Genomic DNA, 12,885 nt, shown 5'->3' on the forward strand with positions numbered 1-12,885 from the left:
AAGTTCAGTCTCTGCACCCCCTCCCTTTCACATGAGAAGTTATCAGTTTGGGCATGGCACCCTTCAGTTGGTATGTCTGGGCTCTGGAATCCACCCTCCTCTACCCATCCCCACCCGCTGCCTCCTTTCAGCCTTCACTGAGGTACAGCAATCAGACTTGACACAGAATTCCAGAAGCAGAACAGATGTCATTGCCAGGCCTGCCTGGGGACTCCCAGATCCTTGGGGTTGGGGAGAGAGAAGTAAGTGCAGCTCTGATGGGGGAAGACCCCAGCCCCAGCCTGGTCAGTGGGGGTGATGGGAGCTGCAGGGGAAGGAAAACCAGAGAGAGGATGTTCTGGGCCTTACGTGCAGAGAAATGGAATCCTTGTTTTTTGGGCTAGCTGGGCGACCAGCTACTACTTACTGTCTTACTGCTGAGGCTGTGGTTGAGGCTGAGGCATTCTTTGGATTTGAGGGGTTGTGGGGTCATCGGAGTCAGGGAAGCAAAGGCTCAATAAGCTCTCTCTCAGGTGCAAGCTGGTACAGAGCCAAGACTTCTGGATGATTGGATTAGGGGATCATTACCTCGTCACGTAGTTTGGAGGACAGAGCTCTGGCAAGTGAGTGAAACATAATAGGGAGACAAAGGTGGGCACAGGAGGAAGATATTTTTAATCATATAAGCCATATAGCAGAACAGGTGGGGTAGTGAGCTTGCCAGTCCTTGTAATGTTTAAGTACAGAGTTTCAGTGTGAGTTTGCTGTTGTGTCTCTGCTTTTTAAGCATTTTGCTAGGTGCCTACTAGTTGCCATATACTATGCTAGGCGGTTTCCACTTACATTATTCACATCATTCCTAGCCATGAAGGGAGTTCTTATGATTTTTTACCAATAAGGAAGTTGAGGCTTGGAAAAGCATGGGGCTCTGCGTAATATCTTTTTGAGTGTGTTTCCATGCGTGCACTCAGCTGTTCAATTTATTGAGCACCTACTATGTGCCAGGCACTTTTTTAGGTATCGAGGATTTAGAAGGCTGATTAAGACATAATCTTGAGCTTGTCACCTAGTTGGGGAGATAAGCAAATAAAAAATCTAGAGTAATAGCTACAATGACCTCGGTGCCCAGTGTCCTATAGGGCAGACAAAGGGGAGGTGTCTAAATCAGATCCGGATGCCACAGGTATTATAGCGAGAAGGAGCAGCATGAGCAACGCATGAAACGGCAGTATGCTTTCAGAGAACTGGAAGTTGTTTGGTCTGGTGAGGACGGAAGGTTGCAGAGACCCAGAGGTAGGCAGCTATGTGTGGCTTTGCCCTCAAGTTGGCTGAAGGAGGTGCTGCAGCTTCCCCTGTGTCCCAGGCAACCATCCCAAGCTCTCCTTCCAGCTGTTAGTAGGAGGGGTTTAGTGTGTGGTAGAGGAGGTAGCCAAGATGGGGGGCGGGGCAGGAGGTTTCTGGAAAAAAACTGACTGTGTCTCCTGGGAAAAGAGTGGTGATGATGTCGTGGAGAATCGCCTGTACACCAGAAACAAGCTGTAAATCTGTTGGGCCCTGATATTCAGAAGTGACAAGGCATTGATGTTTGTGGCGAGTTCTTGGCTTAATTAAGGAGGCATTGCGGCTTGGTTCCCCTCCCCCACGCGCCTCTTTCCTGAGAGTTCACTGAAAAATGGAACCCGGGCTCTGGACAGGCCCCACTAATCCCATGAAACAGCATTGAGCTGGCCCTGGGGCTCAGCAGCGAATCTCCTTTCTGTCTCGGTTCTAATTGGCCTCCTCAAATCTAATTTATCCTGTAAGTGGGTAAAATAATCTGTCAGAGAAAAGAGATTGAGAGACGCCCCGGGGCTCCTAAGCATAGAAGCTCTGTGTCTCTGACAGGGTCTCACCGAGGAGCCTGGGGACTGTGAGAGAGGGAGGCCCCCTCGAGGCAGAAGGCTGGAGGACAGCAAGTGTCTACTGTGTCCGCCCCAATCCTGAGAGGGAGAGCTGAGAAAAGCTCATGGGAGGGGCTTTGGGGATCAGCGGTAGCAGTGGGCCGGGGATGGAGTGGCAGGACAGGGCTAGCCACGAAGCCACTGGATAAACAAGGCCCACTCCCCAAAGCATCACTTTTATGAAAATCTTTGCTGGTGAAGAACCACGTTTATATTAAAACAAACAGTGCTGTGTAATAGAGCAGTAAGCAAAATGTGCCAAAGGTTTAAAATAAAACAATTTTGGGCAGTTGGCAAGCCTCCTGGGTATGCTTCCCTCTGGTGATGGGAGAATTTTGGTGAAAATGAGAAATGTGGAGACTCTTCATTTGAAGACTGCAGAAACTGAGGCTGAAGGGAGGAAAGCAGTGGATCCAAGGTCGTATGACAACTTCTGACTCCAGGTCAAGGCTTGTCCCACCATGTCCCATTGTCCCTCTAAGCAAGAAGAAGAATGGACTTCCAAGTGGCTCTGTGATGTGAGACTCAGGAAAACCTTCATCTCAGGAAGGCAGGGGCGGCTTCATGGAGGGCTGGTGCTTAAGCTGAGCCCCTGAGGATGAATGCCCTGGGCACAGAAGTAGGGTTAGGCACTGAAGGAGAGAGAAACCTCTTAGCTGGGAGCAGCTGGCTCCCAGAGAGATGAGACTCTCCTCTGGGCCTCAGTTTCCACGTCTATAAAGTGGGGGATCCCAAGCTTCGCAGATATTTTCACCCACATGGTCTGGCTTGGGCTCCAGGCACAGCCCGGTACTCTCTGAGGGGACCCCCAAATCTCTCTGCAGGTACATCTCTCTTGGTTTCCCTGTTTCGCCGTGTTGGGTGCTGGGCTCCTCTGAGGTGGAGAAGCCAGACATCTGCTGATCCATGAATATTCAGGAAGGGAATCGGAGCCTCCTCTGTGCTCCCCAGCCAGCCGCCCGGCCCCCCTGGCTGCCGTCCTGCCTGCCGGAGCCCAGGCTGCTGACATACCCAGCAGCTGCTCGGGCCCCAACTGTTCACATTGTTTGTTCAGCGCGGCAGGGGATTTTCCAAGCCCGGGACGTGCTTTTGGGGAGAAGGGAGCGGAGAGGGGGGGTGGGCTGCCGGAGGTCTCAGAGATTCGTGTCATGTGGGGCTTTTCTCCCCTGAAATTCAAACCGACTGTTCAGTGGCTGGAACAGGGCAATTGGAAGACGCTGGGCTGAGAGCCCAGGCCCCGTGTTTGAATCCTAGAATCTAGGGCCTCAGAGATAGAAGGGAATGGATGTTAAGAACAGCAATTAGCATTTATACAGCTCCTTACAGTGCCTTTAAAGACTGAGTTCCCATTCCTTGATTGATGCCCACTAAACTCTGGGCTGGAGCCCTGACATACATCATCTTTTTAATCCTCACAGGCCTGGTGGTATCATCTTCATTTTACAGATGTGGAAACTTAGGGCCAGAGAGGTTAAGTGGCTTCTCACACATCTGGTAGATGGAAGAGCAAGACTGGAAACTTGATATTCTGTGCCAAGGTCAAGTGCTCTCTTTCCACCACAGCAAGTGGCCTGAAATGATGTGAATGCCAATTCGGTTTCCCCAATTAGAATGGAAACTGGGCGAGGGCAAGGACTGCCTTCTCCCTGCACCCACTGGTAATGCTGAGCCCAGTCGTGTAGCTGGAGGTGCCAACGGAGCCTTTCTGATGCATTAAGAAAGGCAGAGGCCCGGTTCAGGCCCCATCCGCCTGTCTGTCCTTCACATCGCAGTGTCAGGGCCCTGGCTTCTGCCCTGGCCTCCTTATCTCACCATTTGGGACTTCTCACTCTTGTTCTTCTTTGAGGGTAGTGGGAAGGGAGCCTGGGAACAGACAGAGGTTCTAAGTGTGGGCACATATGTGTCCAGGTTTTGACAAGTGTGGCAGAGACTTGGGGAGCATGTGTTCAGGTGTGGAAGGTTGTGTTTATAATTTGTGTGTCTAGATGGTGTTCTGTTTCTTCAGCAATAGATATATCCAATTCATTGAATAATCCTAACATCATAGAATCTCAGACATCACCTGCTACATTTGAGTAAACTAAGGCGGAGAAGAAGTGACTGGCCCAGTGCCACACAGCGAGACTGAGACAGAGCCGGGTCTAGAACTGAGCATTCCTGATCCCCTAGCCAGTGTGCTCTCTGTATGCCCCACATGGCTCTGTCAGCCTGGACCTGCCTGGTAATGAGTATGGACTGCTGCCCCTGGTTTGCTCTCAGACACTCCATTCTGCCTTGAAGGAAGAAATCAGTCCAAAGGATAAGAAGAGACCTTGGGCCATTGACTTTTATGGGACATGGAGGCAGCAGGTCAACCTTCTGGGAGACACAACTAGAAAAACTAACCATTTCTCTATGAATAATGGTTCCTAGGTGCTGCTGTAAGATTGGTTAAAATAATAGACATCGGCCTTTGTGTGTTTTTGTTTTGACCCTGGGATGGCATTTCCTTCCTCTGTTGTTCCCTTTCTCTCCCCTTTGTAGCAGTGCTGGAGCTGCAGGCCCTGGTGGGGCCTCTGGAGAGAAAAGATACCTGGCTTGCTCAGGAGGCTGGGTTCTGGCTCTGGTTTGCTGGGTGGCCTTGGGGAAATGAGCTGCAGGAAGGAGGGCTCAGCTCCTCCAGTCACCGGGGCAGAAGTGGGTAGGGTTACAGTGGTCACGACAATGTGCAAGGTTCCAGCGCAGGGAATGACATCACTGAGCACTGATTCTGTGCCAGGTCAGGCACTGTGCTGTACTCCTTTTCCACATATCATTTCATTAGGTGTTCACAAAAGCCCTAGAAGGAAGGAATTAATATATTCTTTAAATTGAGATACAAGTCACATACCACAAAATTCACCGTTTAAGTACACAAATCAGTGGTTTTCAGTATATTCACAAGGTTGTGTAACCATCACCACTATCTCATTCTAGAACATTTTCATCACCCCAGAAAGAAACCTCATATTTCTTAACTATCACTCCTCATTCTTCCCTCTCCCCAGTCCCTGGCGACCATTAATCTACTTTCTCTCTATATTGATTTGCCTATTCTGGACATTTCATAGATATGAGATCATACAATATGTGGCATTTTGTGCCTGGCTTCTTTTACTTAGCATAATGTCTTCAGGGTTCATCCATGTTGTAGCATATATCAGAATTTCATTCCTTTTGACAGCTGAGTAATGTATTTATCCATTAATCAGGTGATGAGCATTTGGATTGTTTCCACTTTTTGCCTATTATGAATAATGTTGCTAAGAACTGTGTATTTTAGTGAGGGCATCGAGCGGCCAGGGAAGATGGGCACGGAGAAGTGTAGCAGTTTACTCAAGATCACAGTTAGTAAGGGACAGAGCCAGGACCTAGGCTCAGGTCTTTCCACGAGACCTCTTTCTCTACAATTTGTCCCAGCCCCTGGGTGAGTGATTCAGGAGCCGGGGGCCGTGGGAGGTGGGAGGACATACTGATGGCCTTGGTGTCTCCTCCTCTACCTAGGGGAGCTGTCGTTGCTCCAGCAGACAACTGTGAATCTGAGCTGTGGAGCGGGGCCACTGCAAGTGATCCTGAGCCCAGAGCAGGCCGTGGTGCTGGAATGTAGTCTAGGGGCTGCTGCTGCCGGACCCCCCATCAGCGTCATGTGGAGCAAAGACGGAGGTGCCCTGCTGGAGCACGACCACCTGCGTCTGCTACCCAATGGCTCCCTGTGGCTCTCCCAGCCCCTAGCGGCTGATGGCAGTGATGAGGTGGCCCCTGGGGCCTCGGATGTCATTGAGGGCAGCTATTCCTGCCTGGCACATGGCCCCCTTGGAGTGGTGGCCAGCCAAGCTGCAGTGGTCAAGCTCGCCAGTAAGTGCCAGCATCTGGGGGCTGAGCTGAGACCCAGAAGGCCTGGGCTGTGGGAAATGGGATCTCGGTTAGTCACCTGCACAAAGGCCTATCTCTTGAGCCCACTCTCCTTTTCCCTGACTCCCATTTTGCTCTGTAGGTCCCTCCCTGGTATTGTTTACCTCACTGTTCATTAGACCCACTTCTACTGTCCAGCCCACCCCCTTGGGAGCTCTTAGGAGGTACAGATCACCATGAAATAATTTTCAGGCCAGAAGAAATGTGCAATCTGACCATGATGCTGAAGATGTTAGGCTGGGGGACTTTGGAATTCATTCTGCCCACAGCATCTAACCAATAATCACCAATTCTTATCTTCTGGTGGCCGCTCTCCAACTGTGTCTCCATTGGTCTGAATTTGCTCTGTTCGTGTTTCTATCACCCTATGTTCCTCTCTCTCTGTCTCTCTGTCTCTGTCTGTCTGTCTATCTGTCTGTGATTACTGTGGCCTCTCTTTCCTTTGCTCCTCTCCTATTCCTGCCTGTGTGTCACTGTCCTCATCCCCAGCACTCACAGGCTTCTCTCTGCACCCGGAGTCTCAGACAGTGGAAGAGAATGGGACGGCTCGATTCGAGTGCCACATTGAAGGGCGGCCAGCACCCATCATTACTTGGGAGAAGGACCAGGAGACAGTGCCTGAGGAGCCTCGGTGAGTGCCCTGTAGGGGAGTGGAGAGTGGGTCCCGGTGGGCAGGCCAGTTAGGGCTTGGGGATTCTTAGACTCAGGGTGACTTCATTTGCTTAGATTGACTTAGCAGCCAACCATTTCCTGACTCTCAGTTCATTTCTGGTCCCTAAGAGAAGTTGAGCAAGAAGTTTTTGCTCCCAGAGAGGAAAGCTCCCCCCGCCCACCCTGCAAGCTGTAGAGCTTGAGTAGGGAGTAGTGATAGGGTCCTTCAGAGCATCTCTAGTCTAGCCATTTGCTGGAGACCGAGGGCTATAGAGGAGCTGTAGGTTACTCAAGGTCACACTGTGAGTCACTGGCAGAATGTTTGTTGTTCGTTCAGGGCCCTGGGGCTGCTGGAAAGGTATTTTCTTTACAAGGTTCTTCTGGAGTTTATACCCTTGATGCATAACTTCTCTTCCTCTCTCAATTCCATCCAGTGTGGTGCAGCATCTAATAAATGGGCTGTGGAGGTCCTTCCTGTTTCACTACCCCCTCTCCCCATAAAGGTGATGGGCAGATGGAGCAATGCCAGGGAAGAATTTCTAAGGCAGAAGAGAAGCAGAGGCTAGACTCAGGACTCGATCCCTCTCGTAGCTTCCTGGGCAGGCCCAGATGTACCTGCAGCATGACAAAAAGCACAAGGCTCATTTGCATCTGTGGTCACTGAGTTGGTCTCGTGACTTGGTTGTCACCCCATGAATTCTTACATCTTTGGAAATGTGGCTCCATAGTCCTTTCCTAGCCACACTACAGTCCTCTCCCTACATCTCTCTAGCTGTAGTTACCAACTCACTCTCTCCTGGTGGAAGTGGGGTTCTTTAGGCTCAGAAACACGGGTTTCCAGATCTCCCTCCCCTGGGACTAACCTGTCTTGAGTGTGTTGAGTTGCTCCAGTTGACTTTTGCCCATGTCTAAGTGTGAATGAAAGTGTAAGAGAAACTTCTAGGTAGAAAAGCCACAGGACACATCCCTGTATAACAGTTATGAGGGAGAAAGGAGGAGGTCAAGAGGGCAAGATACCAACTACCCTGTTGACTTTGGTGATCTGGTTAGCCCCATTGGTCCTTAGCAAGTCACTTCTTACTCAGCTTTGTTCTCCCCATCTATAAAATTAAAAGAGAAAAAAAGGAAAGAGGTGGATTAGATCATGGTTTCCCAAAGTGTGTTCTTTATAGATCATTCGTCCCTAAAGATGCTTTTTGAAAAAAGGTATTTTGTCGTCAAATAAGGTCAGAAAACTGCCTATAGATCTCCCTCGTGGAGTTGACAAGGCCCTAGGAAGTTCTGTACTGAAAACCTGTTTAACCAAACACTTTCTAGACTCATCTGCCTAGAGCCCCTCTTGCAGCATCCCAGGCACGAGCATTCTAGGGAGTGAACCATGAGAATGGTGGCTCTGCCTTCCTAGCACTGACATTTTAAGTTCTATGCCTTCTAAGTGTGGAGCCTCTCCCCACTGTTTAGTGGGTGCCTCCTGGTTGTTTCTGGGCAAGAACCAACTGAGAGCTTGCTCCTGGCAGAGAGGGTGGGAGAGAGCAGAAAAATCTCCCAGTGTTGAAGGTCACAACAGACACCACTTAATGAGAGCTATGTTTTCTCATTTAATTATTATCATCCTTCAAGGTAGGGGTTTCTTATTTTTCATATTATCCTCTTTTTGTTTGTATTCCTAGAAGATGCATTTTTCAAATTCCTATAAATGAAAAAGAACAAAAATTGCTCATCATCCTGTCACCCGTAGAAAGCCACTGTTAATTTTGACATCTGGCCTCTGGACTTTTCCCATGTACATTTATAAATATTCACTTTAAAAATTTTGTACATACTGGGCGTTTTGTTCAGTCACCTTTTTTTTTTTCCAAAACAAAAATGAGATTATATTGCAACTTTTACTTTTTTTTGCTTAACACATAATGAACATCCTTTCAGGTCTAAAAGTATGGCTATAGCAAATATTATCCCGACTGTTAAATGAGAGAGCAGAAGATCAGCGACAGAAGTACTTCGGCCCAGGTCGCACAGCTAGTACTTGGGTGTTGGACGCCAGAGCCCTGTCGTAGATGACACACAAGCCTCTCGTGATTTGGTGGTTGGGGTGGGGCAGCTGCAGTGTCTGAGAAGTTCCTGCTCCAGGTGGGCTTAGGGATCGGGTGGTCCAGCTGCGGCTCAGAGCAGAGAAGTTACTTCCCCAAAGTTTCTCAGCAAACAGTAGGGTTCAGACCTCATCTCCCAACATCGAGTTTAGGCATCATTCCATGAAGCCACAGGCCTCTCCCAAGAGTCTGGAGCTGCCAGTTCCTGAGCTCTGGGAGTGTTTGCCCCCAAGTCCTCTGAAAAATGATCCTCATCTATAAATAAGCTGGGCTCACATGTCCCAGCACATTGTGTGAGGGGAATAAAGAAATGTCTAAAACAGCAACTTGATTATGCCCAAGGTATGTATTTTTACACATGCCCAGATATGGTACATGTACAAATATGCTATTCATAAACTCAGCCCAGTGGTTTGAAGGAGACCATATGCCTTGGTGTAGGGTGCACACATGTGCAGTTAATAAACACACTCTGTCAGGGTCTATGTGCATATTTTTGAAACTTATGGTGAAGACTAGACCCTAAGGCAATTCCCTGGTACTTATACTAATTTCTAATGATAGGGGATAATTTTTCTTCCATGGGAAACAGTCATCAATGAGAGCAATGTTTCCCAAATCCCAGGCGTTCACAAACCCCCTTTATAATTTTGGCCATCCCTAAACTATTTATACAATCATTTACCTAATACATTTCTTTAAATCAACTCTCTCTTTTGTATTAACACATACTAAAAAGGAACATTATCTTACTACAGTAAGATGGAAAACCAGCAACATGTACCGTAAATAGAAAGTGGCCATAAAAATAAGTACATAACCGTCGGAATAAAAAACGTGTGCCTGGATCCACTTGAAATCATTTTGTTATCATCATTCACTCGCACTTTAAAAAACACGGCACTAATGGGCTTAAATAGCACGGGCTCCCCAGTGCAGTGTTCTGCCCTACGCACCTTCCAGTGTCCAGTGTCTGTCAACCTGGTGTGGTCCTCAGCTAGTGTTTCTTTTCCCTGGGGGGATCTCTGAACCGCTTAGGGTCGGGCCTCCTTGGCCCTCAGGAAATTCAGAACAGCTGTGTCATTTCTTTTGTGTTTTTGAATCATTGAGTCCAAGTGGCCTTTTGGGGGTGGGGGCGGGCAGAGGGAGATGGGAGGGTTGCAGCAGGCTCAAGCTCAGACTTGGAAAAAGAATGATCCCTTCCTTTGAATAGAGATTGTTTTTCATTCTATAAGTAGCTATTTTGTTCTATTTGCAATTTGAATTAATTTTTAAGTAATAAAATATACTAAGTTAAAAGGAAAAAAAGACCTACCAACTGAATACAGATATAGCTATTACCATTTTGAGTGCCTCCCCAGTCTTTTTAAATATGTGTACGGTTTATACCATTGTAAACATGTGTTTAGAGTTTTCAATTCATAGGTAATATTTATATCCATTATCTAATGTGAGCTCATAAGACATTAAAAGGCTCAAAGTTGTGAAGTAGGCAAGATGGGAATTATTTAACCCATTTTTCAGATGAGAACCTGAGGCCCAGATATGTGATGTCATTTGCTAAAATTGTATGTTAAAGCCAGTTCTCTCCACTGTACTATACAGCTGCCTCTAGGTTAGATCCCGGAGTTACAAAACAAAGTATACAAGGGCACGTGCTTTTTTTAAGTTAGATTTCTAAAGTTTTATATTTCCAGACTAATAAATATTCACTGTAAAGTTAAACACACACACACACACACACACACACACACACACACACACACACGCCCCGCCCCGCCCTGCCAAGAGTCCCCAGTAATTTCACTCCCAGAGAAAACCTCTGTGAGTAATGGGAGGTTTTCCACCCTTGACTTTTTTGTGCATATTCTAACATATCACTTATTTGTGTTCTAAAAACAGAATTGCTTCATAAACACTGTTTTGTGATACCCCTCCCCACTAACCAATATATCTTGGACATCTTTCCAAGGACAAAGCTTTGAAAACCGCATTTTAACAAAACAAAAGATTTTAAATGAACACTAACAGTGGTTCTATTTTGTTCCTTTGGGTTGTAGCAACAGCACATTTGAGGAAAGGTGTATGTTTGTTCATTGGTTCTTTCATTCAACACACATAACTAAGGAAATGTTACTTGTCAAAGGACATATTAGCTCTTGGGTGCCTGGAGCACAATTTCCCTGGAAAGACCAGGGAACTTTGAGGTTTGGAAGTGTGGGCAGCTGCTGTCAGGAACCCTGCAGGCAGAGTCAGCTAGCTAGACTGAGGGAGGATGAAGGGTCTTGGAGGCAGGCCTTTGTTTCCCAGATCAGCCCTGCCTATCCCTCCCCACTTGACCTTTCCTATTCATGGCAGCAGGGGGGTGCTGGCTCAGGATTTTACCTCCAGTCACCCTTTGCCTCCTTGTCCCTTCTCCCCCTCTGACCCACGCTGATGCGGGCAGCTGTTGGAGCTGAGGATAAGACGCTGGGGCATTGCCTTTGAGGTGAGGGAGGGAGTGAAGCAGATTTCTGTTTTTTTCTTTAAGTCTTTTGGGCATGTTTCTAGGCCTGTCACCAGAATTGTCTCCCAACACCCTGGAGCTAGTTCTCTCCTGTTTAGATTTTCTCATACTCAGTTTTCCCACAAGCCAAGAGATCCTTACCAAGTGCACAGCTGCCCCATTTCCTCTCTGACCTTGGCCTAATCTAGATCCAGGGGCCAGCACCATTTGTTCTTTTGAGAAATTAGAACTCTCAGCCTCTAGCTGACCCTGCAGGGATCACAGTTGGAGGATTGAGGAGAACCCACTCATGCCCTACGTGGGCCAGCGCCCACTCTGCTCCCCGCCACCCTGGCCGCCGTGGACATTTTCCTGCACCAGGTTGTATTGTCTCTCAAGCAAGGCCTCTGGGCCTTTCTAGCCCAAGATGCTTTCCAGCCCTGTAACCAAGAGGGCAGATAACACTACCCTCATCCATCTTGCCTGTCCTCAGTAATGTACGTGTTGACTGGAGCTTGCTGGGGACTACGTCACTTCCATTGTCTTTCTCAGCCATCCAAGGGCTGCAGAGACAGGCAGGTGGGAAGAACATGGGATTTGGCACCAGAAGATCTGGGTTCAAGTTTTTAGCTCTGCTCCGGCTGTGGGACCTTGAGGAAATACCATTCTCTCTCCTAGCCTTAGTTTTGTCACCAATAAAATGAAGGTTGTGATCCCCTCTATTCCTAGGCTTGTTTTGAGAGTCAGATGGTATAGTATGAATAAAAGGAATTTTATCAGGGGAAGGAGGAGGTAATATAGGCAGAGGGTAAACAAATTCAAACTCTATAGAAAGCTATATAAGTAAATCTTCTCCCACTGTCAGCTCCCAGGATCCCAGGATCACTCCCCTGAGGCAACCTCCGTTACCAGGGAATTCAGTGCCAGCATATAAGTGTACATATCGCCCTCCACATACACACACACACGTCAGCACCATACACATTTTGTAAATCTTGTATCAGCACACAGGGAACTACCGCCTTTTTAACAGCTGCCTAGCATTTCCTTTTATGAATGTACCCAAATTAATTTCGCTGGTTCCCACTCTACAGATGGATGTTTGGATTGTTGCCAGTCTTTTGCTATTACAGATAATGCTGGAGTAGATATTAAGTATACATTTTTGTGTACGTGTATGAGAATATCTGTAGGTTAGAGTCCTCAAAGTGTCATTGCTGAGTCAAAAGGCATGGGTAGGTTTGAGTTTAAGATAGCACCAGCTTGCCCTTGAAAGAAGGTGTTTCAATTGGCATGGCCACCAAGAAGACGGGGATGCCTTCTCCCCAATTAAACCTTTGACCTTTGCCAATCAGATAGGTGAAAATGGTATCTTACTATTCCAATTTGCATTTTAAAAATTATGAGTGAGGCTCGAAAGTGCGACACTATAGGAATTTTAGGTTGGAGTGGGGTGGGCCCAGGACATGCCACCCCCCCTTGCAGAGCTGCCCACCTCACAGGTGCCCTTTCCCCCTCCCAAGGATCATCACTCTTCCCAACGGGGTTCTCCAGATCCTGGACGTTCAAGAGAGTGACGCAGGCTCCTACCGCTGTGTGGCCACCAACTCAGCCCGCCAGCGCTTCAGCAAGGAGGCTCTACTCAGTGTGGCCCGCAGAGGTAAGGGGGCTGGCTGGGCAGGGAAATGGGTTGTTCTGGAGTCAGCTACTTCAGAGCTGGGAGGGGCCTCAAGAGGTCCAAGCCCTGCCTTCAAATAGGTGACAGGGTATCACTCCCATCAGGTGAGGTGATGCAGCCCAGAGAAGGCAG

General features: G+C 48.0%; 1 protein-coding gene across 1 annotated transcript in view; it reads left to right on the top strand.

Annotated features, from left to right (window-relative positions):
• Positions 1-5,425: 5,425 nt before the first annotated feature.
• Positions 5,426-12,885, top strand: part of IGDCC4 (immunoglobulin superfamily DCC subclass member 4) — a gene marked incomplete at its 5' end in the record, with an annotated part of 26,564 nt that continues 19,104 nt past the window's right edge. Inside the window, 3 exon segments of the mRNA XM_023532502.1 lie at positions 5,426-5,792; positions 6,339-6,480; positions 12,599-12,735. Coding sequence (XP_023388270.1) covers positions 5,426-5,792; positions 6,339-6,480; positions 12,599-12,735 — 646 coding nt within the window.

This window comes from Pteropus vampyrus, unplaced genomic scaffold, assembly GCF_000151845.1.
Source record: "Pteropus vampyrus isolate Shadow unplaced genomic scaffold, Pvam_2.0 Scaffold85, whole genome shotgun sequence".
NCBI classification, from domain to species: Eukaryota; Metazoa; Chordata; class Mammalia; order Chiroptera; family Pteropodidae; genus Pteropus; species Pteropus vampyrus.